Raw genomic sequence first — 23,332 nt, 5'->3', positions numbered from 1 at the left:
TCTAGAGGGCTCCACCGCCGATTAATTGCCCATTAATTGCAGCAGGATTACGAAGTCTCCAGCTGGCCGTGAACAAAGTATTGTTCTCGTGTATTCACGGTATCGGAGACTATTGAGTAAGTAATGTTGCCTGGGACTGTTGAGCTTTTTGCCGCAGTGGAGACGGGCAGGAAAAAGATGGAAAGCAATGGTCCCATCGGCTGGTCAGTGAGCAGACGTCTAAAAACAACGGGGAGTCAGTAGTAGTAGTTAGTAAGTAGTACATACTAGTACTATGTAGCATGCATCTGCTGCTGGAAACAAAACCATTCTCAATGCATCTCTCGAAATCCCTCACAATGAATTTGATGATTCTCAGCAACTGCAAGGAGCTTCAATCAATCAAACTCTGGTACGTATACTTCCGATCACGGCCAATCAGACGCTTATCAGGAACCGATAAGGCAGTCGCGATAAGCAACAGCCTCAATGCCTTCCTTTCTCCATCGCATCTCCGCGGAGTCGCACTCGTCGCTCGATTCCATGCAGCCACTCCCCAATTACCGAATCGAACCCATCGCATGCCCGGTTCTTATCCGTCCTTTCCCCTCTCCACGAACGGTGGCTCCTCTATGATCTGCATGGCGGGTCAAGAGGTCCCTGATTACAGAACGATCAAGCATGGACCCCCCTCGCAACTGATTACCTCAGAGGTCATAGTCACCCATCCAGTATCCCACGGAGAAACACAACTCAAACGCCCCTATGTCCGCAACTCCGCGCAGTTATCGGTCTCCTCTTGGCGAGATAGTTACAATGATGGTGGTTTGTTGTCCATGGCTGTGTAGCGCAGCTCCGGTGCCGCGGGGGTTCTCTTTTCCCTGTGGCACAAACAAAACCGCGCTGGTTTCCTGTTGGCCACTGCTATCGATGTAGGATTCCTTGATTATCCTCTGTCATCACAATGCCTCTGTTGGATGGATCAGGGAATGGTGACGCTGTCGTCATGGACAGCGTCCCCAGCGTTCTCCCTCCCGCAGTTGATTCCCTACCAGATCCGGCTACTCGCCGGTCGGCTTCGAATAGGCGCCAGAAGATCGTGGTGGTCGGCTTGGGCATGGTGGCTATATCCTTCATGTATGTTTGGGCAGTCGAACCACTGTCTATTAACGCCGAAACTCGGGATGCTGACTACTCTTGTTTGTTCTTAGTGAGAAGCTCGTCAAGCAGGACTCGGAGCGACGAAAGTATGATATCGTTGTCATTGGTGAAGAACCACACATTGCCTACAATCGAGTCGGCCTATCGTCTTTTTTTGAGCACCGCAAGATCGAAGATCTATACCTGAACCCAAGAGAATGGGTGAGTACTCCGTAGTCTGCTGAGTTTCCGATCCGCGCTCGGGATGGCGGCCCTGGTCCAGACACTAACGCCGAAGCCGGTGCCCTAACTAGTACGGTTCCATCAAAGACCGATCCTTTGACTATCACCTCAACACTCGGGTAACCGACATCTTTCCCGACCGCAAGACGGTCAAAACTTCGACTGATGATATTATTCCTTACGATATCCTGATTTTGGCTACGGGTTCTGATGCCGTACTTCCCACGCGCACCCCGGGACACGATGCCAAGGGCATCTTTGTCTACCGGACGATCTCGGATTTGGAAAAGCTCATAGAGTTTGCATCCAAGCATAGAGGTGAGACGGGCGTCACTGTAGGAGGTGGTCTGTTGGGCCTAGAGGCAGCCAAAGCGATGACAGACCTGCAAGACTTTGGCAGTGTCAAACTCGTCGATCGCAACAAGTGGGTGTTGGCGAGACAGCTGGATGGAGATGCTGGCACCCTTGTGACCCGCAAGATTCGAGAGCTAGGCCTGGATGTACTACACGAGAAACGCGTTGCACGCATAAATACAGATGACGATAACAACGTTACTGGAATTGTTTTCGAAGATGGTGAAGAACTCAGCTGCTCATGCATCTGTTTCGCTGTACGTTTCCTTTTGCCATTGCCGCTGCTTTTGACGTGCTAACTCCCAGGATAGATCGGAGTCAGGCCACGAGATGAGCTAGGCCAGTCCGCGGGAATCCAGTGTGCTGGAAGAGGAGGTTTCGTCATCGATGAAAGGTACAGTCAGTACTTAAAAAATTCATCTGATACATACTAACACTACAACAGCCTCCAGACATCCATCGAAGACATTTATGCGATCGGAGAATGTGCAAGTTGGGAGAACCAAACCTTTGGTATCATCGCTCCCGGCATCGAGATGGCCGACGTGCTCGCATACAACCTCACCAACCCCGACAAGGAACCCAAAAGCTTCAGGAGACCCGATCTCAGTACCAAGCTAAAGCTGCTAGGTGTCGATGTGGCTAGCTTTGGTGACTTCTTCGCCGATCGGGATGGGCCCAAGTTCCTCCCCGGTCAACGGCCGTCAATGCCCTCCGGAGGTGCAGCTGAAGATGAGCCAGCTGTAAAGGCGCTTACATACAAGGATCCTTTTGGCGGTGTCTACAAGAAATATCTCTTTACCATGGACGGCAAATACCTCCTGGGTGGTATGATGATCGGGGATACGAAGGACTATCTCAAACTGAATCAGATGGTCAAGTCCCAGAAAGAGCTGGACGTACCTCCCAGCCAGTTCATTCTGGGGGCTCAGAGCGGTGGAGAGGAAAATGCCGATGATTTGTAAGTCATTAGGTTCGCTCAGACCCTGAAAAGGTGGCTAATAACTCTCACGCGTATAGAGATGATAGCACACAGATTTGTGCATGCCACAATGTTACGAAAGGTGACTTGGTTTCGAACATCAAAAATGGCACATGCAAGACCGTTGCGGAGGTCAAATCGTGCACTAAAGCGGGAACCGGCTGTGGCGGCTGTATGCCGCTAGTGCAGTCCATCTTCAACAAGGCCATGCTGGACATGGGACAAGAAGTCTCGAACAACTGTATGTATACACTGATCTTTTGGCTTTGGAATTATTCTAATGTGTATGCAGTATGTGCTCATATTCCACACTCGCGGGCCGACCTTTACAACATCATCGCCATTAAGCAACTGAAGACTTTCGAGGATGTCATGAGGACGGTCGGCAAGAACCCCGATTCGCTTGGCTGCGAGCTGTGTAAGCCTGCAATTGCCTCGATTCTCTCCAGTCTTTTCAATAGACACATCATGGATAAGGATTTACACGAGTTACAAGAAACAAACGATCGGTTCCTTGCCAACATTCAGCGGAACGGGACCTTCTCGGTTGTTCCTCGAGTACCTGGAGGAGAAATCACCGCGGACAAATTGATCACGATCGGGCAAGTCGCCAAGAAATACAACCTCTACTGCAAGATTACTGGAGGTCAGCGTATCGATTTGTTTGGTGCCAAGAAGCAGGATCTGCTTGACATCTGGACGGAATTGGTCGATGCAGGTATGGAAAGCGGACATGCGTATGCCAAGTCGCTTCGGACTATCAAGGTATGTAACTTCATGATGATTCGTTGGTTGGGTTGGTCTGAGGACATGCTAACGCTTCTCAGAGCTGCGTGGGGACCACATGGTGCCGGTTCGGTATTGGCGACAGTGTTGGCATGGCCATCCGGCTAGAAGAGCGCTACAAGAGTATCCGCTCCCCGCACAAGCTAAAGGGCGCCGTCTCCGGCTGCGTGCGAGAATGCGCAGAGGCACAGAACAAAGAGTGAGTCTTTCCTTTCTGTCAATTATTTCCTGGTTTTCTAGCTAATCTGCTCCAGTTTTGGTCTTATTTCCACCGACAAGGGCTTCAACATCTTCGTTGGAGGCAACGGAGGTGCCAAACCTCGGCATTCCGAAATCCTCGCCAAAGATGTTCCTCCCGAGAAGGTCATCTCGATGATCGATCGGTATCTTATCTTCTACATTCGCACAGCAGACAAGCTGCAGCGGACAGCTCGCTGGATTGAAAACCTCCCGGGTGGTATTGAATATCTGCGCGAGGTAGTCGTGGAAGACAAACTGGGTATTGGTGCGGAGATGGAACAGCAGATGCAGGAACTGGTCGACAGTTATTTCTGCGAGTGGACCGAAACAGTCCGGAACCCCAAGCGGCGCAAATACTTCCAACAGTTTGCCAACACGGATGACACTGTCGACACCGTGGAGGTGATCAAGGAGCGCGACCAGCAGCGCCCGACCTATTGGCCCAGCGAACCGGCCAAAGAGGACTTCAAGGGCCACCAGTGGTCCAGTCTCTCGTGGCAGCCTATCATCAAGGCTGACTACTTTTCGGATGGCTCGCCACAGATGTCATCCGCCAATGTGAAGCGTGGGGATACGCAGTTGGCCATCTTCAAGGTCAAGGGCAAGTACTACGCGACGCAACAGATGTGCCCTCACAAGCGGGCGTTTGTCCTGTCAGACGGGTTGATCGGCGATGATGACGCCGGCAAGTACTGGGTGTCATGTCCCTACCACAAGCGCAACTTCGAGCTGAATGGAGAGCAAGCGGGTCGATGCTCGAACGACGAGAGCATGAACATCGCGACGTTCCCGATTGAGGAACGGGACGACGGATGGATCTATCTGAAGCTGCCACCTGTCGAGGAGCTGGACTCGATTCTTGGGACGGAGAAGTGGAAGGTGCGGAAGGGCGAGGCGCCCGATCCTTTCAAGAAGCATGACAAGAAGTATAAGGGGATGCGAGGGAAGAAGGCGGGCGAGAAGGCATCCGGGTGCGGTACGGCTGCGTCGTCCACGGTGATTGACTGGTAGTCAGTTCGTCTGTGGCGAGGGTGACGATGATGACGATGATGATGTTACGATTTGAGCTAGAGCTTCTTTGACTGGATTAGGATGTCCCTCTACAGCACACCATGTAATTTATTCTATGTATCTTCCAATACCAGTTCCACATTGTCTACTATTCGTATTACACCTAAGCCTTAGTGGTGGCCCAGGGAGCTCTCAGCACACACACGACTGGATAACTGGAACCCATCGTGGATATTAAGATGGTGCCATATCCTGCCCGATGCAGCTGCTGCCTATATTAACTGTATTTAGACCATGCTCGGGGAAGCCATACATAAGTGAGCAGGTGCTAGTCCGGTCTCCAGCAGCTTACATTGGGGGCCCGGGGCAGCCGTTCGTAGCCGAGGAGCGTTCGTTGTATTTTGTGTTTGCCTTGCGTGCCTTGCATGACCAATTCTAGTATTTGCACCAAAAGCAGTCCGGCGTTCCAATTTAGGGCAGCGGCTGTCAACTTGTCCGGGCCCCCCTAATAGCAACATGCTTATTGGCTGGAACGAATGACTTATCAAGGATCAGCCCACGAGGTGGCCCGTGCATGACATTGCTTTTTTTTTACTTTTTTTTCTTCCCAACTGGGACAGCATTCTCATTGTTTGGGTCTTCTTATCAGCCAGTTTCAGCCTATCTCTCAGTGTTTGATACGAAATCGGATGCCGAGAGTTCCTATATCGGGAGTGAAGATGTATCATTGTCCAACATAGACAGTCGATCTGCAACCCCTTTTTTGGCTTTGCCTTTGTGAGTCTACTGTAAGTCTGTACATCTTCCATCCGGACGGAAGACAGATGGATCCTTGAAGCAGTTCGAAACCGGGTCGAGACGGCGACTCACAGTACTAGAGGACTGAATAGATATCCACCTGCCAAACAGACGAGGAATACGTAAGTAGTGGCCCCCGTTATTAATTTACTGCCGCCCCATCTGGCTGGCCACTACGGAGTAGTCTGTAGTACGGAGTAGTGGCTGGCAGCTCGGCAGCTCCTACTATACCCGACTGGGGACGTATTCTGTAGACTCTTGCAATGTCAAGCAATGGCAAGCTTCAGAAGGAGGGAGAAAAATTTGCTAGCTCGTAGACGGAGAAATGGATACCAGGACTTGCAAAATATTTCAACCGGAGGTTTGAGGAGGATGACTTGCGGTGACGATGGCCCACTTGCCGGTGGGTTTGATTTTATTTTATTTTTTCTTTTTCTTTCTTTCTTTCTTTCTTTCTTTCTTCTTCTTCTGTTGTGATTGTCAATTTTTAAGATGAGAGAAACTGAAAGTGACCGCGTCGCTTCCTGAGGCCCCGTCTCTGTCCCGTGATACAGTCAGTCCAGTAGGAGTAAATGAGTAAATGACTGAATGTGTGAGTGTACTTACTCCGTAATGGGTGGCTGCCTCAATTTCCTGGGTCCCTCCCTATCTACTCCGTACGACTAGTCTATCTCTCGCCAATCTCTCTCTACCATTCCTCCCCTCCCTATCCCCCTCTACACGCCCACTCATTCCCCCCCGGAAATACACAAACAGTCATCCTTCTTCCATCTACACTCCGCGGAGTTACTTCTCCAGATCTTCTACCTTATCCTTATCAGTTCCCCAGAACCATGCCAATCATGCCCTAAACTGCCGTGCAGAGACCCTTGCTTATCTCCAGCACTGGTCTCGTTGGTCCACGCCTCTCGATGAGGGTCATGAACTGGGCCTCGATCGCCGTGCCATGAACCCTGAGGTCATCTTCCTGCTTAGGTCCATGACTAGCGACTCCGGCTCTTACGCTGGACGGTCTCTCTTACCGCGCGACCCAGTATCCACAGCCACGCTCAATCCGACTGCCAGGTGTGGATCCCCGGCCATTGCTCCTAGATTGAGTTCACAGGCTTGCCTTGGTTCTGTTTATTTCGCTGCAGTTGCTGCTGATAATAATATTTTTTGCCCTGCTGCCACACCGTGTTGAGCTTGACCCATTTCCTAGGAGATACTGAGTTCTGTTTCTCTGAATGTTATGTCGTTTAATTTTATCAGAAGCAAGCCACTCGCATCAATCAACTGGTAATCAGACCGCTGACCCTCCTAGGAGATAGATAACTAGATAGATTGATGCCTTGAAAGAGGCCTCCCACACGGGGTGTCGGGGCATTTCCTACGCCTGAAAAGAACGTTTCCACTTCTTGTGACAACACTATCCGAAGCACCGGTCTATATATACACGTCCTCTCCATCGATCTAATTCGGTCTTAATTCTCCTGTATTACCCTATACTACACTCTCAATACCCATTGCACTTCCAGCGGGACCCAGTCGTCCGTTGGTTTACTCGCATCTAATACGCCCTGGTGGTGTTTTGTCTTTGTTGTGATACCCCTTCTCTCTGTGCTTGCTAGATCCCTCCTGTACCTTACATCCTTGCTGTCTTACCTTGCTGTCTCCTAGCGACAGTATACCATCAGTTGATTTATCCATCAACGGAGTTTGTCTGGCGATGGATCACGTCAAGCTCCTTTTTGTCTCTCCGGAGATTAACCCGAGTAATCGCAAAGCACAATCAATCCCCGTCCTCAACCCATTCGACAAGTATGGTCGAGTTTTCTTCTTCTCATGGCTGGGTTTCATGGTGGCTTTCCTGTCGTGGTATGCCTTTCCACCGTTGGTAAGTGACTCCTAACCCGTACGCATGCATGGACAAAGGTTGACATAGGTTCCTCACATAGTTGACCGACACAATTCGCCAAGATCTTAACATGACAGAGACGCAGGTCGCAAACTCGAACATCGTTGCTTTGCTCGCGACGTAAGCCTTCCCGCCCCATACTCCTCTTATACATAGAAATTCGTTGACAATATGCTAGTCTGCTTGTGAGATTCGTAGCAGGACCCCTTTGTGACAAATTCGGTCCTCGTCTGGTCTTCATCGGGCTGCTGCTTTGTGGGTCGATCCCGACTGCCATGGCGGGTCTTGTCACGACTCCCAATGGCCTGATTGCCCTGCGCTTCTTCGTGGGTATCCTAGGAGGTACCTTTGTCCCATGCCAGGTCTGGTGCACGGGATTCTTTGACAAGAAGATTGTTGGGACTGCGAATGCTCTGGCTGGTGGCTGGGGCAATGCTGGTGGCGGAATCACCTTGTATGTTGAACATTGTACCTCTCTTGATCATTTGGCTTACTTGTCTCAGCTTCGTTATGCCCGCCGTGTACGATTCCCTCGTCAAAGTCCAAGGCTTGACACCACACAAAGCATGGCGCGTGGCATATATTGTGCCGTTCATCATCATTGTCGGGGTTGCCCTGACTATGCTCTTCGTCTGTGAGGACACGCCAACGGGCAAATGGTCAGAGCGTAATCTCTGGGTGAAGGAGGCCACGGAGTCCGAGGGCAACATCATTGATATCAACTCGGGAATTCCGTCTAAAGCCCCCTCGGTGTCCGACATGATGACGGACGTGGAGAAGAAAGGCGGCGCCCAGACTCCCATGTCCCTGGGAGCCGAGTCCCAGCAAATTGGTCAGTTCGACGCGCTGCGGACGGACACAGTAGTAGCACCCACACGCAAAGAGGCCTTGAACGTGCTCTTCAGTATGTTCACTGCAGCCGTCGCTATTCCATACGCCTGCACTTTTGGAGCAGAACTTGCCATCGAGTCCGTTCTAGCAAACTACTATGTAGCAAACTTCCCTAGTATGGGACAGACTGAGTCCGGACGATGGGCCGCCATGTTCGGGCTACTGAATATCATCTGCCGACCAGCTGGTGGCTTCGTGGCCGACTTTCTGTATCGAACCACACAGAGCCTATGGTCGAAGAAGATCCTGCTGGTCTCCTTGGGACTCATCACGGGAGCTTTCCAGCTCGCGATCGGACTCACCAACCCGAAAACCGAGGCCACCATGTTTGGCCTCATGGCCGGGCTTGCCTTTTTCCTCGAAGCCTGCAATGGCGCCATCTTTTCTTTGGTACCTCATGTGTATCCATTTGCCAATGGTGAGCTCACTTTGAAACATCCCTAATGACTTTGTGCTAATGGTAATAGGTGTCGTGTCGGGTGCTGTCGGCGGCATGGGCAATTTTGGTGGAATCATCTTTGCCATCATCTTCCGCTACAATGGGTCGCACTATGCTCAATCGCTCTGGATCATCGGGGCGATCTCGCTGGCAGCGAACGTGGGCATTTCGTGGATCCGGCCGGTGGCGAAGAACCCAGTTGTGAGGCAGTAGTGCATTCACTTTGTTTATGAAAGATTTTGATGATATCTAGCCGATGCAATTTCATGTTCATGTAGTAATCTATTTGAGAATGAGCTTTTACTATTACTATTCTTTTGGTCTTCGTCACGCCTTGCTTCCTCTGTCGAGTCTGCGCCCGCGTACAGTAACCTCGTCTGTCTGAGCTAGATCTCATGGAGCAGCCAAAGCAACCATGGAACACAAATTCTAGAAGCCATTTACAGCAGCACACAATGCACAGATGATAGATCGGATAAGAGATCCCCGGAAGACAGCGGAAAGTCAAAGCGCAATGATGATGGCATAGCGAATACTTTGAGTTTCGGGTCCGATTATATGAAGAACCATATGGTTGAGATAGCTACCTTTCTTGAACACAATCCAGATAACTTGATTTTTGCTTGAATCTGAATCAATATAACTATATCAACTAATATATATATATATATATATTTGAAATACCTACCACATACCAAGATGTCTCAACGTAAGTCACCCCATGCCCCGAACCCAACACCACCACCACCACCACTACGATCACTTTATATATGAATACTTACACAGAATACCTTATGGTATGATATAGACCACGAAAACATCTTCGACAAAATGTTTCACCACCACAAACACCAAGACACTCAGCACACTAGTGCCAGCCAAGGAGAGAACGACAGCGGCAACTACCCCTCTCAGCAGCAGAGCAACCTGCATGAAACAGAGGAGGAAAGTCAACCTTCGCATCATGGAGAGGAGGAAGGAGTCGTGAATCGATTTGAGAATTATATTAAGGAGGATGAGGAGTTGGAGAGGGAGGGGCAGACGTATGGGGGGTTGATGTAATACTTTATTTTATTTACTATTTAGTATTAGTTTCTTGTGTCGGATTGGGGAGGGGATATTGGGGTTATTCTATCAGTATTCAGTTTACGGTAATATTGTGTTTATTTTGAGGGTAGTAAGTAGGGTGGGTTGTAGTGTGTGGTGGTATTGGTAACTAAGTAGTAGTACTAATGGCTTTGTATAGCTATGGGGTGAGTGCTGGAGGATGGTGTACTAGTATACAATGTATAGTTACTAGTAGTAGTACTATTGACTAAGTGGTAGTTGTTGCTAGTACTAAAATCTTCTGATATTATAATAGATCATGGATGTCAAGATATTAGTCGTCCAGAGCAGAATGAATATGTCTTGTATGAGGAGTAGTTGATAATTTCAGATATAGACATCATACTACTTCTAGTATCCACAGCTACTTTTGAACAAAAAGCATGTAACTACGTCTTGTGTTATCCAACCCTAATCTATAACTGCATAGTATACAAACAACTACGACATCAACCAAACCCCCTTTTCTACCACCACAACATCTAACTAGTAGTTAGTAAGTAGTGTGACCCCTCCCTCGGTCCATCCCAACCCCCAATTCGGGCCATCATCACCCCGAATCTACAACAAAAACATACATACATATACAGCAACTACCACCACCACCATCACCATACTACTATCATCCCATCCTCACGTTCAGCATTGCACCCCACAACAACCTTTCTCCGAAACCAAACCTCCCACCCCAATCCCACCAAGTGATACATACCAAAATCCAACAATGCCCACCCGCCGCATCGCCCAAATCGTCCATCTCAAGCCATCCGCCATCGCCGCATACAAAGAATGTCACGCGAACGTATGGCCCGAAGTCCTACAGCAGATCAAGGAGTGTAATATTCGCGATTGTATTTATCCCCTTCCCTCCTCCCCCATCTCCCGTCATGAACGAGGTGCAAAGATATATATATAGAAGCAGAAGCAGAAGCTAATATAGGGTAATGGGTATTTGCAGACTCTATCTTCTTCGATAATGAGCGGACGCTGTTCGCAACGTTCAAATACGTCGGGGAGGACTTTGATGGGGATATGCAGCGGATGAAGGCCAATCCGAAGGTGAGGGAGTGGTGGGGGTTGACGGATGGGATGCAGGTATGTTTATTGCTTTATACTTAGTATCCATTATGATGGTGGTTAGTTTAGAGGGAAGTGAGGCTTATATTTATTACTATGTGCAGGAGAGTCCGATTCCTGGCGCTATTGGAAGTGCTGAAGGTCCTGGGTGGTGGAAGGTGTTGGATGAGGTGTTTTATACTGAATGAATTCTATGAATACTCGGATTTCTTTCTTCTGTTCACTCCTCACAAGTATAGAAATACATAAAGGTACTTGACGGATCTCATTAGGATCTCATATACATGCCATGCAACAATGGGTATCTTCGCCGGGAAAATCCGTAGCCGCAAATCAGCTGCTCCAAAAACGCCGACTCCCTCTAACGCAAATATATCGGTAACCAATCGTTATAGCTCATGCAACACCACTAAGATAATGCCAACCGCCAGGGTATAGGCAGCCCACGGTGTCGGTCTCATTCGGCGCTGCCAGGGACATCTTTCAGGATCTCCCATCCAAATTCGTCCTCCGGCCTCTCAGGCTCCATACCAAGCGCGTTGCGGTACGCCCGCACCTCGTTCTGTAGGCCTGCAACAATCCGGATAGGCAGCTCTTCCTCCTCGGAGCGGAGACGGTACGCCGTCCGAATCATCTCGGCACACTTCATCGTTTGCGCATGCCAGTAGTCACGGTCTAAGCGGCTCTCCAGGTGGGAGTCACGCTCCGCTTGGAGCAGATTGTTGTAGTGGCGTTTCTGAGACAGATAGTGCATGTTGTTGTTTTGGCAGTAGTTGCGGATTTGCTCGACCATCGTTCCGAGGGTCGCCTCATATTCACCGATCAATTTGGCGTTCTCCGCCTGCTCGGTTCGTAAGACCTCAACTAAACGTCTCTCTTTGGCGAGGGCACGCTCGAGCTCGGTAATACGGGCACCTAGGCTTGTCAGCCGCTGTTCAGAGAGAGGGAAATTCAGACGTCAACTTACCGGTGATTTCCCCGTTCACTTGCTGCAAAGTCGGGTTGGTACCCTCCGAACCAGACCGTTTCTGTCCCTGTCAGCCCGGTTAAACCAGACTATATAGCCTCCATGGAAGACATACCATAATCTCCTCCGCACTAGTCACTATACTTTTCGTCATTTCGCGATTGTTCTTCAACACGTCGCTCAACTCCAATACCATATCGTAGAGATGGTGCAGATCCATCTGATGGCCCGCGTTCATAGGAACTCCGCCGTTCATACCAGGCATTCCGCCGCCGTTGACCTGAGCCGGTGGATGAGGCATCGCAGGCGACATCGAGGGACGAGGAACATTGGGCATGCCCGAAGCACCGCCAGAGTTATCGCCGTAGCTGGCAAACATGGCCGACCCAGGGCTACTGCCCGTCATGCCCCCACTGCTGTTCATCGACATGTTTGCGGAGTCAAAAGCGTTGTTTAATGCGTTGAACTCGGGATCGACAGCAGGATTCGGTTTGGGGAGGTTATGGTCGTCGTCAAAGCCGAACCCAGAGGACTCCAAACCCAACACTTCTTTTCTGAATTTCTCAAGGTCACGACGAGTAACGTGGGTGGAACGGCGGCGATGCCCACGCACAAAGGGTGCCTTGGAATCAGGGGAAGGCGTAGACGCGCTGATGATGCCGGGTGAAGAGGGCTCACTTTTGCTGTAGCTGGTGTGGTGCGCGGTCGGAGTTAGATCGTCAAGATTGGGAAAAAAAACCGTTGCGGTGAGAGCAGCAGACAATGGGGAAGCAGCAGGTAAAGCTGGGCGATGAGGGTCATCCACCTCGTCCTGATAGTGAACCGTGGCCGCGGAGAAGCCAAAACAGTCAAGCGTCGGAAATTCGGAAGATTCCAGCCGAGCACCAGCCTCGGCAGCGCCACAACTTGGGGCGGTGGCCGCACCAGAATTCTCCATGATAGCTACTAGTACTAGTAGTAGCTAGTTAAACCTGGGTTATGCCAAAAAGGGATGAATTCAAAAAAGTGTGTGGTGAATGTAAAACAATAAGAGGAAGGGAAATCGATGGGTAGAAAAATAAAAATGTGGGAACCAGTGGAAAAGAGAAGGAACAGAGCAGCTGCTTCTGCTTCTGCTGCTGCTGCTACTCTGTAAGTAGTAGTAGTCGTTAGTAGTCCCAAAAACAACCGTTTGGCTCTCGTTCTTCTCCCTCCTTCCTGTCACTGGCACTTTGCTATGATCGTTGCAGCCGCAATCAATCGTCTGGTTCCCCCCTTGCAACTTTCTCAAAGTTCCGGTAACTGCATGGGAAATCCCTCTAATTATAGCTGCCCAAAGGAGACCTGCGGCGTAGAGTCAAGAAATTGAGATCTACTGATTGATTATCCAGTTGCAATGGTTTTCATGCATCTGTGCGACCTCTTTTGCCGGCAATGCCGCACCCTCAATCTCCAGAGACTAGTATGTATGTATGAAGGCGCAACGCTCTCATAAAATGTAGGCAAGGCATGCAATTTAGGTATTCGGGCATCCTTCCATTCCATTCAATGCATGAAGTCATTCTAGCCGGGCCCTTTCTCTCTATTTGTCATCACGTCATGTCCAATAAGGCATCTAGTTTCTGGTCGCACCCCAGATACGGCTTGTCCTGCTCCTGAGCCCCCAGTTTCTTCTTCCCCTGTTCGACTCGGCCGCCCACTCGCGCAACCAGCATCCTCATCTTGTCTAACTCTTGGACTAGCTCGCCATCTCTCGTCACCAGATTAGGCTGGATGTGTTTCTGCGGTTCTCGGAACGGCTCCAGTAATTGCTGCAGCTGTCGTAATTGATCCAGGCGCCGTTGTCGTTGTTGCCGTAAACGATTCAGGTCTGTAAGACGCTCCCGTAGTTCTTGGTATCTGTATCACAATTAATCAGCTGAAACTGTGATCGGTGCGAGAGGTATCCCAGACCTAGCTCGCTGTTCTTCGCTCGCGGATTGGTCCTCTAGCTCCAATGGGAGTTGTGCGATATTCCTGCGACATTAGATCTATCTGCTTTCCCAGCAACAGAAGTCCGAAGCTCACAAATGACTGGATAGATCCACCGATCTCTCAACCCCTTTTATCAAAGACCCTGGGTTGTGTATTGCCTGGGTTACCGATGACCAGTATAGGCTGGTGATTTGCTGAGCGACATGCTGAACCGCTTGGGAGGAATAGACGATGCGACTGTGTTGTTTCAAAGCGGCGTTTACTGGTGTCCCACAGACTCGTTAGAAACATATACAAAATGAAGAACGATATGCGTATTGACCACAGTGCACTATGCGCCATCATGTGCAGTAATCCGAGGACGGTATGCGTGAAGGTCCAATCCTGGATGCTTGCACTTACACTTTTGCAGAACATCACCGACCACCTTATCACTGAGATCATCCTCTTCGGTCTCAGCGGCGTAGTTTCGCCAATCTTCGGGCGGCTCAAGGCCTTCGGATAGTATTCGGACTTGCGCCCTGATGAAGGACGACTTCAACTCGGAGATGGTACGAGTAGATTCCATGACTCCATAGTGAGGGATTGTGATCGGCTCAGAGGATAAAAGAGGACCATCGCGATTCGGCTTCACTGAACGCGTCCGGCGCTATCGATAAGCACACACGTGACGGATGCGCAGTGCCCCCTTCCGCCAACCTGCCATCCATCGTCAATTATCACCAGAGATTGGAGTCAAGAATCTCCTTGCGTCTTGATGATTTGTACGTTTCATGCCGCTAATATTGCAGGGCCTTTGCGGCGCAGGTTTGGCCTTTAGGGTCTGGAATTCCCCTGCAGCTTTCATTGCCTCGGACCTTGATTGTAAACCATAAGCAACAACCGATCTGTCGTATCTAACCTCGGTAACTTGGACCCCAAGTCTGGTCTTCTACTACTCCGCCAAAGAACAAACATCAAGCGATATCTTCGTCTTACATCTAGATTACCTTTGTCACTGCTATCTCTACCCATCCACTGTCTTCCCAAAGGCTCTACCGACTAGTATATCGCCACTATGGCTGACAACCAACGGCCGATAGGCCTGCTGTTCGACATTGGAGGAGTGTGTGTAAGGCTGCGCGATTGCCCAACCCAGAAATAATGGTCTGTTGATAAAGCTGCAGGTTGTTTCTCCCTTTCAGGCTATTTTGGACTATGAACTGGCCCACAACATCCCCCCAGGATGGGTGAACTTCAGTATCTCTCGTACCTCACCCAACGGCAGCTGGCACAGACTGGAGCGCGGGGAGATCAAGATGGATGCCGACTTCTTTAAGGAATTTAACAAGGATCTACGAAACCCTGACCTATGGAAGGCGTTCCACGAGAGACTTCAGAAACAGCGCTCAGATAGTGCGCCAACATCGGTGCCTCCATTACCCGCCCTGGACGCGGAGTTCCTCTTCTGGGAGATGATGAGGGTGTCTAGAACGCCGGATCCATATATGTTTCCTGCTCTGAAGAGACTGAAGCAGTCAGGAAAGTTCGTTATGGGAGCTCTGTCAAATACAGTTATCTTCCCCGATGGACATCCGTACAACACAGACATCGATGATAAGAAGTCGCAATTTGACTTCTTCATCTCATCTGCGCATACGGGTCTCAGGAAACCCGACGGGAAAATATATCAGGTTGCGCTGCAAGAGATGGAAAATGTAGCGAGGAAGAAGGGTCTAGGTGGGATTCGCCCGTCTGACATTGTGTTCCTTGATGACATCGGAGAAAACCTTAAGGGCGCAAAGAAAGCTGGCATGCGAACCCTGAAGGTTAATCTGGGACGGACCCAGGACGCTGTTAAGGAGCTGGAGAGGATGACGGGCCTTCAGTTGCTAGAAACTCCAGAAAAACCCCGGCTGTAAATAGTATAATTTGGCCAGCTAGTGAGATCATATTCAGCCAGCCTACAATATTATAATCATGAGATTTCTCCAAATGAAGATTGTTGAAAGAGAAGACTTGGTTATGATTGTTGGGAGTACGGAGTAAGTGGTGGTACATACTTCGGTCCTTCAGCCCGCTCGTGGCCAACCGCAGTCTGGCGCCGGGATGCAGCCACGCTAAGCGAAGCCTTCCACAAAAGACATCCCACGAAATTTCCCATCTCTTCCTTTGCAGCCACCGTCGACAACCCCGTCATCAACCAGCGGCAACCGTCAATATGGTGAGTTTTGCTGTAATTCTCAAGTGACTGGGAACCGACTTCGTCGCAAATTCCCCCGTCGCCTGAACGAAAATTTCAGGTCATCCCACATGGGCGACCGCACTGTGGGATTGGAAACGGGTCTTTGCAAGATGCTTCGGACGGTCTTTGGCTGAAGCGCAAATTGCTGACTCGACTGTCTCTTGTAGCCTTTCCACAAGCTCGTCAAGAACAGCGCTTACTACAGGTAAGAAATCTACAAACCCCCTCATCCCGTCAAAACTTGGCATGAACTAACAAATTTTCTCTCTACAGCCGCTACCAGACCAAGTACCGTCGTCGCCGTGAGGGTAAGACCGACTACTATGCCCGTAAGCGCTTGATCACCCAGGCCAAGAACAAGTACAACGCCCCCAAGTACCGCCTGGTCGTCCGCTTCACCAACCGCGACATCATCACCCAGATCGTCTACTCTGAGATCTCCGGTGACAAGGTCTTCGCCAGCGCCTACTCCCACGAGCTCAAGCGCTATGGCATCACCAACGGTCTGACCAACTGGGCTGCCGCCTACGCCACCGGTCTCCTCCTCGCCCGCCGTACCCTCAAGAAGCTCGGCCTGGATGAGCAGTTCCCCGGTGTCGAGGAGGCCGATGGTGAGTACACCCTCACCGAGGCCGCTGAGACCGACGAGGGCTCCCGCCGTCCCTTCAAGGCTTTCCTTGATGTCGGTCTTGCCCGTACCTCCACTGGTGCCCGTGTCTTCGGTGCCATGAAGGGTGCCTCCGACGGTGGTATCTTCGTTCCCCACTCCGAGAGCCGCTTCCCCGGTTTCGACATCGAGTCCGAGGAGCTCGACGCTGAGACTCTCCGCAACTACATCTTCGGTGGTCACGTCGCTGAGTACATGGAGGGTCTTGCCGACGACGATGAGGAGCGCTTCCGCTCCCAGTTCCACAAGTACCAGGAGGCTGGTGTTGAGGCTGGTGACATTGAGGAGCTCTACACTGAGGCCCACAAGGCCATCCGTGAGGACCCCTTCAAGAAGGACGAGGATGCTGGTGAGAAGAAGACCAAGGAGGAGTGGAAGGCCGAGAGCAAGAAGTTCCGTCCTGTCCGCCTCACCCGCGAGCAGCGCAAGGAGCGTGTTGAGCAGAAGATCCGTGAGCTTGCTGCTTAAATGTCGGACTTCTGAGGCCGATCGTGCTTGATGGTTTTTACCCCTCAAAAAAAGAAACTATGAGTGCGATAGTCAAAAAAGTTTGATAATTCTCTTTGAAATATAGGGGAATTAAGGTTCTTCTTGCCCACTACTACTACTTCTTTTTTTTTTTGTGATATCCAGTAGTCTTGATGAAATCTTCATGACCGGAGTTTATATGGCAGGGTTGAGTTTTACTGCGTTCGGAGCAATTAAGGAACGCGCACAATGGGATATTAATTGACCATCTAAGAAGTGCTCCGGTAAAATGGCAATGTAGACACTAGACACAACTTGTAGAAACCACAATAACGCCCGCTATACTAGAGTCACAGTGGACCATCATGATAACTCCCCGCCATCCTTCAACCGTCTTACATTCTCAGTCCAAGTGGATTAAATCCATCGATGGATTGTTCGAAGACCCCTCTCGGATATGTGGGGGAACAAGCAGCAAAATTTCGGTAGCCCAAAAGCATTGTGCAACTCTCGAGGAGCATCTTCCCGCTCTGGGTAACATGCATCGCACACTATTCCTTATCAGGTCTAGCCCTGAAGCCCTAACTGCCATTCCTGTGCCGTCATTCTCGGAACATGTTGCTCTGTCCGGCCAATTGCTTCGAGATGATGAGGCTGGCTGGGATAGTACTGTAGTTTCGCCTACTCTTTCCTCGGAGAATGTAACCTGTCCCATTTGTTTGTCTGATGGGGCCATGGAGGAAAAAAAACTGTCTGCATCGAACTAATGTTGTTTTTTGACGCAGTCCATGACGAGTTGATCCTTTTTTTCGAATGCGGATGCTTCGGCATGGTTGTACGAAGACATTGCTTGCTACTGGACAGTTACTAGTAGTGGGTTAGCTTTAGGCACTTGTTGGTGGTTGATGGCAGACAACAACAACAACAGCGGCAACAACGACCCAACCCGAGTAGATCGGACGCTACTGTGTTGTACTACCAGCTAGTATACTCTGTAGGCGGGTAGATATTCAGCCCCAGGCTTAATCTGATGAATGAGTGAATGACATGTCATTCCTTAAGCGAGAGGGAAAAAATGGCAGATGACATCATCCGACTTTCTACTTAAGCATATTCTGCGCAAAGATCATCCATGCTTTTCAGGCTGATCTGTGTAACACCGTATGACATTTCCATCCTTCATTTTCGGTCTTCAAGCCTCATACGTCGGAGCTGATATTCCACCAAGGGCGCCCGCCGTTCAAAGTACGTACTAACTAACTTGGCTACTTTGAGCAGGGATGGCAAAAAAGAATGGTGCACTTTGCTGGTTAGAGTGTATGATCAACATGTTCTCCTCTCGGGTTCCATAAAGTGGATCGCCTTAAGTTCAATGGATCAAGGCACCACGTACTATGGGAACATGGGTTACTATACTTTGTCATGAGGGTTATTTAATTTGCCATCGAACTCGAGTCTTTGGATCTTCGGATTGCTTTCTTTCAGATGGCTCGGAAAAGAGCAAACTTACTATCTTATGGTTGTGTCCGCTGAGAGGGCACGAGTGACAATCATGACGGGCGTGTGCTATGGTAGTAGTGTTGTTGGTGAGAACGCCACTCGAAAGGGAAACTGAAGAGCGGGACCTTGAGATGCCAGTAGTGGATAGATACTGGAGGAAGTACTAGTAGAGAGATCGCTCGCGTGGCTTATCATTCGATCAATCCTTGCTGTTGGACAGGCATGAACTCATAACTAAACTATATTATTAACCAGAACAAGCAGATCTAAGCAGCTGTGGGATCGCAGTCGATCGGGTCAGGTGCTAAAAAGAGGAGTATCTAGAACCTATCACGTACACACACAATGCAGAGTAGCCCCAGGAGAGAGAGTAAACGAATGGCGAGATGAACAACGCACACGAAGATGAGTAGTACTCCAGAATCTACTTACTCCATAGTCCGGTACCCATAATTACTTTCTGGTAGTGTCGGGCGCTGAATGCGACCATCAGCTCCAAACGAACGGTACTAGCCCGCCCAGGTTTAGGATTATCTGGAAATCGATGATTTGCGGGTTCGCGTACGCACTTGTAATTTCAGCACCGGTTGAGGGTGGGCTTGGCAGGGTGTCGTGTGAGTTCTGTCCTGCAATTCTCCTCGGCAAACAAATCAGGCGGAATATGCGGAAAGAACGTGTGGAAAGTGGCAAGAAGTCTCCCCGTTAGTCCATTTTTGGGGAGTGGGAAAGGGCAAAAGGGTCATCATTCGATGCAGGTATCGGGTGAGGATATCATCAGTCGATACATTTGTATTTTTTTTGTGATCTTAAGTACTTCTGTAATGTGTGCAGAGTGCAGGACCAAGCGCAATGCTAAGCGTCGACAGGGGAGCCAAAGTACTTCTCCGTAGACGGAGGGAGAGAGAACAGTGTAAGAAACGGTCACAAGTACCCATTTCTAATACCGTCTAGTAATTTCTCCGCAACGGACTCGAGTATGTAATCGCCGAACTCCCCACTGGCGGGAATCATGCTATGCCCACTAGTCCCAGTTGAGCCACTTCCCTCCTCATCCCGATCGCCTTCAGTTCAACTGGCTTGCTTTGCCCGCAACCCTTTTCTTGCCCTTCTCTCCCTTTTCCTATTCTAGACCCTTTCGAAAATACTAGTTTTCCCTCTCCTCCTTGACATCCCCATCTTTCATTGCATTCCCCTTTCCCCCTCGTCATATTCTTCTCAACCCCCTATTGACGTCGCTCGTCTTACGTTCTTGTCCCCGTTTCTCCGCTGTGTCACCATGTCCGCAGTACTTCGCCGCAGTACCATGATGGAATGTACCCACCGTCACCGTTCTTAATCATCCGCTGGCTGAAACTGTGATTTTTCATTCTCGTCGCGAGGCATAGTCGATCTGTCGGATCATTCTATCTGGGACTACTCGTGCAGCGATATAGCCTCCGAAATACGATCTGTATCCACCATCGCGCCAACCGGGCTCAGCTTTCGCCTGAGGACCGCCGCTTTGCTGTTCATCAGCGAGCTGACGTCGTCTCTCTTATACCTGTTTATCTAGCATACTGTGGTTGAATTGCATACAGACTCAAAATGGAAGGGATTGAGACTGTGGATGTCAGCTGGCTGCATCACTCGCAAAAAGGTAAGCCGGACGTCGTTCAATCGCTACCATGTCTACTCTGGTGTACCCTTTCCTAACTCGACCGCAAGACCATCTGTCCCGCTGTAAGTCGGCATCATCAGTGGTTAGCGATAAGTCTGTCGCGGATCCAGATGTCACCTGTGCCCAAGAACGAAGTCTCGAAAAACCAAGCACTACCGATAATAACTCTTCAGCATCAGCCCCCCTCACTCCTACCATATCCAAAGGTTCGTCACAAGAAGATGGTGCGAAGGCCACGAAGGAGGTCAAAAATGAAGACAAGTCAGTGGAAGGGAAGCCTACTGGCACATCGCCAGCTACACCGAAAACCGCGCCTAGGCCGGTTACCGGAAGAAGGAACTCTTGGATATCGACCCTGAGCTCCAAATTTTCCTCTGGTTCTACTCCACCGTCGCAGTCGAATATGAAGGCACAGCAGAGCCCGAAGGCGACCTCTCCTGTTTCGAAAATGGACATGCATAATCCTTTCGGTGCGGCGTATTCTCCAAAGGACAAGGAAGAAGAGAGGACGAATGAGAATAGCCCTTTCGCCTCAACATCTCCGAAAGGTCCTTCGTTCCTTCAGAGCGCCTTCCGGAAACTTTCGTCATCCGCATCTGGTGGCACTGGTAAAGCCGCTTCTACTGGGACGATCTGCCAACGTCGCGTAATGAATATCGATCCGGATCGAGATAGGTGCAAGATTCCGGATCTGAATCCCGCCAAATTGCGCCGTGTCGCTTTCTGTGTGGATGTGGAGATCGCTGGGATATCCTACCGAGAATCGGATGAAGACAGCCCACCAGCAAGTAGTAGGCGACGTCCTGTCCCAGAAGTTAACAACCAAAAGTCCAAACGATCGCATATCAAGTCAAAAGAGAAGGAGGAAGCTGCAGCGTTAAAGAATCCCCAGGCTGTGGTTTCCTCCAAGGACAAGAGTAGCCCAACAAACGGGGCGGACGGGAAGACTTCTGGATCACCAGACACACCGCCAGCTGAAGCGAATGCCAATGGCGAGACGAAAGAGCCAACACGAAAGCAGGAAAAGAAGAAGAGGTCAGAAGAAGAAAGGCGTGAGCGGAGGGAAAGAAGACGCAGACAGGCAGAAGCAAATGGCTCCATACCCATGCAACTCACAGCCGACGGCCAGGAATATGGCTGCCGAACGCCTGCGTCGAACGCGAGCCGTACTAAGACACAGAGTCATCCAACGACAGATCCTGTGCGGATATATAGACGCTGTTGTCAACTGCGCGAGACGCCTGTGCTCAAGCGTATCGTTGACGAGATCTCATCACCTTCCTCCACGTTAGCTGAGTCTCCAGGAACCGTGGCCGTACTTGACCTCAGCGACTTCCCTATGACGGCCGAGGATATTGCTACTTTCTGCGATTGGCTCGCTGTTGTACCCGTTCGAAAGCTCATCATTGAAAGATGTGCTCTGACTGACGACTCGGTGCGATCTATTCTCGCTGCACTACTTTCCACTAGAACTGTGGAGCAGATGATGCAGCGGCGTAGAAAGGGAAAGAAGACAGAGGAGGTGACTTCGGAGAAAGAACAGCGTTTCAGCGTCGTTGAGAAGGTGTCGCTGAAAGATAACCCCAAAATCGGACCAGAAGGATGGCGTCATATCTGCCTATTTGTCCACCTATCAAAATCCTTGAAAGCCATTGACTTGTCTGGCATTCCTCTTCCCAAGACACCCATTACTGTCAACTGCTCTAACAAAGGAGCCTCGCAAACCCAGAACGTCACCAACGTAGCAACCCTCTTCGCGAATTCGCTCGCACAACGCTTTGGCGGTGACCACCTGGAAGAATTGCTGCTGAGCGAATGCCGACCTACGACCGAAGATGTGAAGAAAATTTGTGATGCAGCCACAAATCTTGGGTTGAGGAGGCTTGGCTTTGCCAACAACGAGCTGAGCAGGGAAGGTCTGGAGCACATCGTTGATTACCTCAAGGCAGGAAAATGCGAGGGGTTAGATCTGGGTGGGAATCCCATCCAAGACCAGTTGGACTTGATCATATCTTCTTTCACAGAAGACCATCCGCTGTATGCTCTTAGCTTGGCTGACTGTTCCCTTACGCCTTCTACTGTCTACCCCCTGTTCCAAGGGTTGACAAAATTGCCGGACCTTCGTTTTGTCGATTTCTCCCACAATCCAGGTCTTTTCACTATGCAGCCCGATGCGCTAGCAACCTTCAGGCGTTTTCTTCCCAAAATGCCTGCTCTCAAACGTATCCATTTGGCCGACGTCAACTTGTCTCCTGATCAAACCATTGCTCTGGCCGAGGTCCTTCCTGAATGCCCCAGCTTATGCCACTTGAACATCCTCGAAAACCCAGCCATTACGGCGTTGGCATCTGCAACGGATCCCGCCAATCAAGAAGAGGCATGTGCTGTTTATGCATCCTTGATGGCGGCAGTGCGTGTGTCCAGAACGATCATAGCCGTGGAGATAGAAGTCCCAACTGCCGAAAACAACGAGGTTGTGAAGGCTTTGGCATCCCAGATAGTCGCTTACTCTCTCAAGAACCTGGAGCAAGGTGCCATTGCGGCAGAGTTTTCCGATCCAACAGATACATCAACGAGATCAGCCGTCCATGTTCCGGAAATTTTGCAGCACATCGTTGGCCACGGTAATGGAGATGAGGTGGAGGAAGTTGACGAGGCTGCACCTGATGAGGACTATGTCATTGGAGGGACCGGCGTGGTCAAAGCTCTTGGTGTTTGCCTCGGTAACGTGGATCGCCATATGCCAGGAGACCAGTCCGGACCCCCAAGTGGCACAACTACACCCAGGCATAGGAAGTCCAGGTCTTATGTCACTAAACGACCCCGTGACATGTCTAAGAATCTGTTGGAGTCGGCACGTAATATCCGGACGCGAATCCAGTCGGCCCTTGTGCGCGAAGACAAGGCCGGCAATGATACCAATTACCGTATGTTGTCTCTCTTACTCCCCCC

The 23,332-nt window shown here is 50.2% G+C and overlaps 10 protein-coding genes across 10 annotated transcripts; 7 read left to right on the top strand and 3 right to left on the bottom strand.

Moving 5' to 3' along the window:
* The first annotated feature begins 793 nt into the window (after positions 1 to 793).
* Positions 794 to 4,817, top strand: niiA (nitrite reductase niiA). The gene is made up of 9 exons (XM_025702025.1): positions 794 to 1,116; positions 1,191 to 1,341; positions 1,434 to 1,973; positions 2,028 to 2,110; positions 2,162 to 2,677; positions 2,737 to 2,939; positions 2,991 to 3,463; positions 3,526 to 3,683; positions 3,739 to 4,817. Exons 1-9 carry the CDS (start codon positions 944 to 946, stop codon positions 4,733 to 4,735), a joined length of 3,294 nt encoding a protein of 1,097 aa, XP_025557014.1. The 5' UTR covers positions 794 to 943; the 3' UTR covers positions 4,736 to 4,817.
* A 1,447-nt stretch (positions 4,818 to 6,264) lies between these two features.
* On the bottom strand, positions 6,265 to 7,135 carry BO88DRAFT_477822 (uncharacterized protein). The gene is made up of 3 exons (XM_025711983.1): positions 7,022 to 7,135; positions 6,822 to 6,958; positions 6,265 to 6,548 (listed from the first exon to the last, which is right to left on the bottom strand). The coding sequence occupies exons 2-3, from the start codon at positions 6,897 to 6,899 to the stop codon at positions 6,381 to 6,383; spliced, it is 246 nt and encodes an 81-aa protein (XP_025557013.1). The 5' UTR covers positions 6,900 to 6,958; positions 7,022 to 7,135; the 3' UTR covers positions 6,265 to 6,380.
* Positions 7,136 to 7,241: 106 nt separating this feature from the next.
* Positions 7,242 to 9,029, top strand: BO88DRAFT_376730 (MFS transporter; the record flags this gene model as incomplete). The annotated part of the gene is made up of 5 exons (XM_025704371.1): positions 7,242 to 7,409; positions 7,471 to 7,550; positions 7,609 to 7,884; positions 7,934 to 8,739; positions 8,789 to 9,029. 5 exons carry the CDS (start codon positions 7,242 to 7,244, stop codon positions 8,971 to 8,973), a joined length of 1,515 nt encoding a protein of 504 aa, XP_025557012.1. The 3' UTR covers positions 8,974 to 9,029.
* Positions 9,030 to 9,413: 384 nt separating this feature from the next.
* BO88DRAFT_409388 (uncharacterized protein) lies at positions 9,414 to 10,031 on the top strand (the record flags this gene model as incomplete). Its single annotated transcript, XM_025707943.1, has 2 exons — positions 9,414 to 9,469; positions 9,569 to 10,031. Coding segments are annotated over exons 1-2 (259 nt in total), but the record flags the coding sequence as incomplete, so codon positions are not given.
* A 442-nt stretch (positions 10,032 to 10,473) lies between these two features.
* Positions 10,474 to 11,267, top strand: BO88DRAFT_223482 (L-rhamnose mutarotase). The gene is made up of 3 exons (XM_025702024.1): positions 10,474 to 10,718; positions 10,826 to 10,962; positions 11,049 to 11,267. Exons 1-3 carry the CDS (start codon positions 10,592 to 10,594, stop codon positions 11,130 to 11,132), a joined length of 348 nt encoding a protein of 115 aa, XP_025557010.1. The 5' UTR covers positions 10,474 to 10,591; the 3' UTR covers positions 11,133 to 11,267.
* Positions 11,145 to 12,717, bottom strand: BO88DRAFT_409387 (uncharacterized protein). The gene is made up of 3 exons (XM_025707942.1): positions 12,027 to 12,717; positions 11,912 to 11,972; positions 11,145 to 11,859 (listed from the first exon to the last, which is right to left on the bottom strand). The coding sequence occupies exons 1-3, from the start codon at positions 12,339 to 12,341 to the stop codon at positions 11,402 to 11,404; spliced, it is 834 nt and encodes a 277-aa protein (XP_025557009.1). The 5' UTR covers positions 12,342 to 12,717; the 3' UTR covers positions 11,145 to 11,401.
* A 448-nt stretch (positions 12,718 to 13,165) lies between these two features.
* Positions 13,166 to 14,569, bottom strand: BO88DRAFT_223474 (kinetochore subunit FTA4 family protein). Its single transcript, XM_025702023.1, has 4 exons — positions 14,267 to 14,569; positions 13,958 to 14,126; positions 13,844 to 13,906; positions 13,166 to 13,789 (listed from the first exon to the last, which is right to left on the bottom strand). Exons 1-4 carry the CDS (start codon positions 14,430 to 14,432, stop codon positions 13,483 to 13,485), a joined length of 705 nt encoding a protein of 234 aa, XP_025557008.1. The 5' UTR covers positions 14,433 to 14,569; the 3' UTR covers positions 13,166 to 13,482.
* A 54-nt stretch (positions 14,570 to 14,623) lies between these two features.
* BO88DRAFT_409385 (HAD family hydrolase) lies at positions 14,624 to 15,826 on the top strand. Its single transcript, XM_025707941.1, has 2 exons — positions 14,624 to 14,975; positions 15,031 to 15,826. The coding sequence occupies exons 1-2, from the start codon at positions 14,922 to 14,924 to the stop codon at positions 15,763 to 15,765; spliced, it is 789 nt and encodes a 262-aa protein (XP_025557007.1). The 5' UTR covers positions 14,624 to 14,921; the 3' UTR covers positions 15,766 to 15,826.
* Positions 15,827 to 16,021: 195 nt separating this feature from the next.
* Positions 16,022 to 17,379, top strand: BO88DRAFT_492335 (60S ribosomal protein uL18). The gene is made up of 3 exons (XM_025712916.1): positions 16,022 to 16,171; positions 16,256 to 16,293; positions 16,362 to 17,379. Exons 1-3 carry the CDS (start codon positions 16,157 to 16,159, stop codon positions 17,221 to 17,223), a joined length of 915 nt encoding a protein of 304 aa, XP_025557006.1. The 5' UTR covers positions 16,022 to 16,156; the 3' UTR covers positions 17,224 to 17,379.
* Positions 17,380 to 20,159: 2,780 nt separating this feature from the next.
* On the top strand, positions 20,160 to 23,332 carry BO88DRAFT_223372 (RNI-like protein; the record flags this gene model as incomplete). Its single annotated transcript, XM_025702022.1, has 1 exon — positions 20,160 to 23,332. A coding segment is annotated over exon 1 (2,945 nt), but the record flags the coding sequence as incomplete, so codon positions are not given.

The sequence above is a fragment of the Aspergillus vadensis genome (assembly GCF_003184925.1).
Source record: "Aspergillus vadensis CBS 113365 unplaced genomic scaffold BO88scaffold_45, whole genome shotgun sequence".
NCBI classification, from domain to species: Eukaryota; Fungi; Ascomycota; class Eurotiomycetes; order Eurotiales; family Aspergillaceae; genus Aspergillus; species Aspergillus vadensis.
Note: the sequence above shows the minus strand (reverse complement) of the source record. Positions and strands in the feature narration are given on the sequence as shown.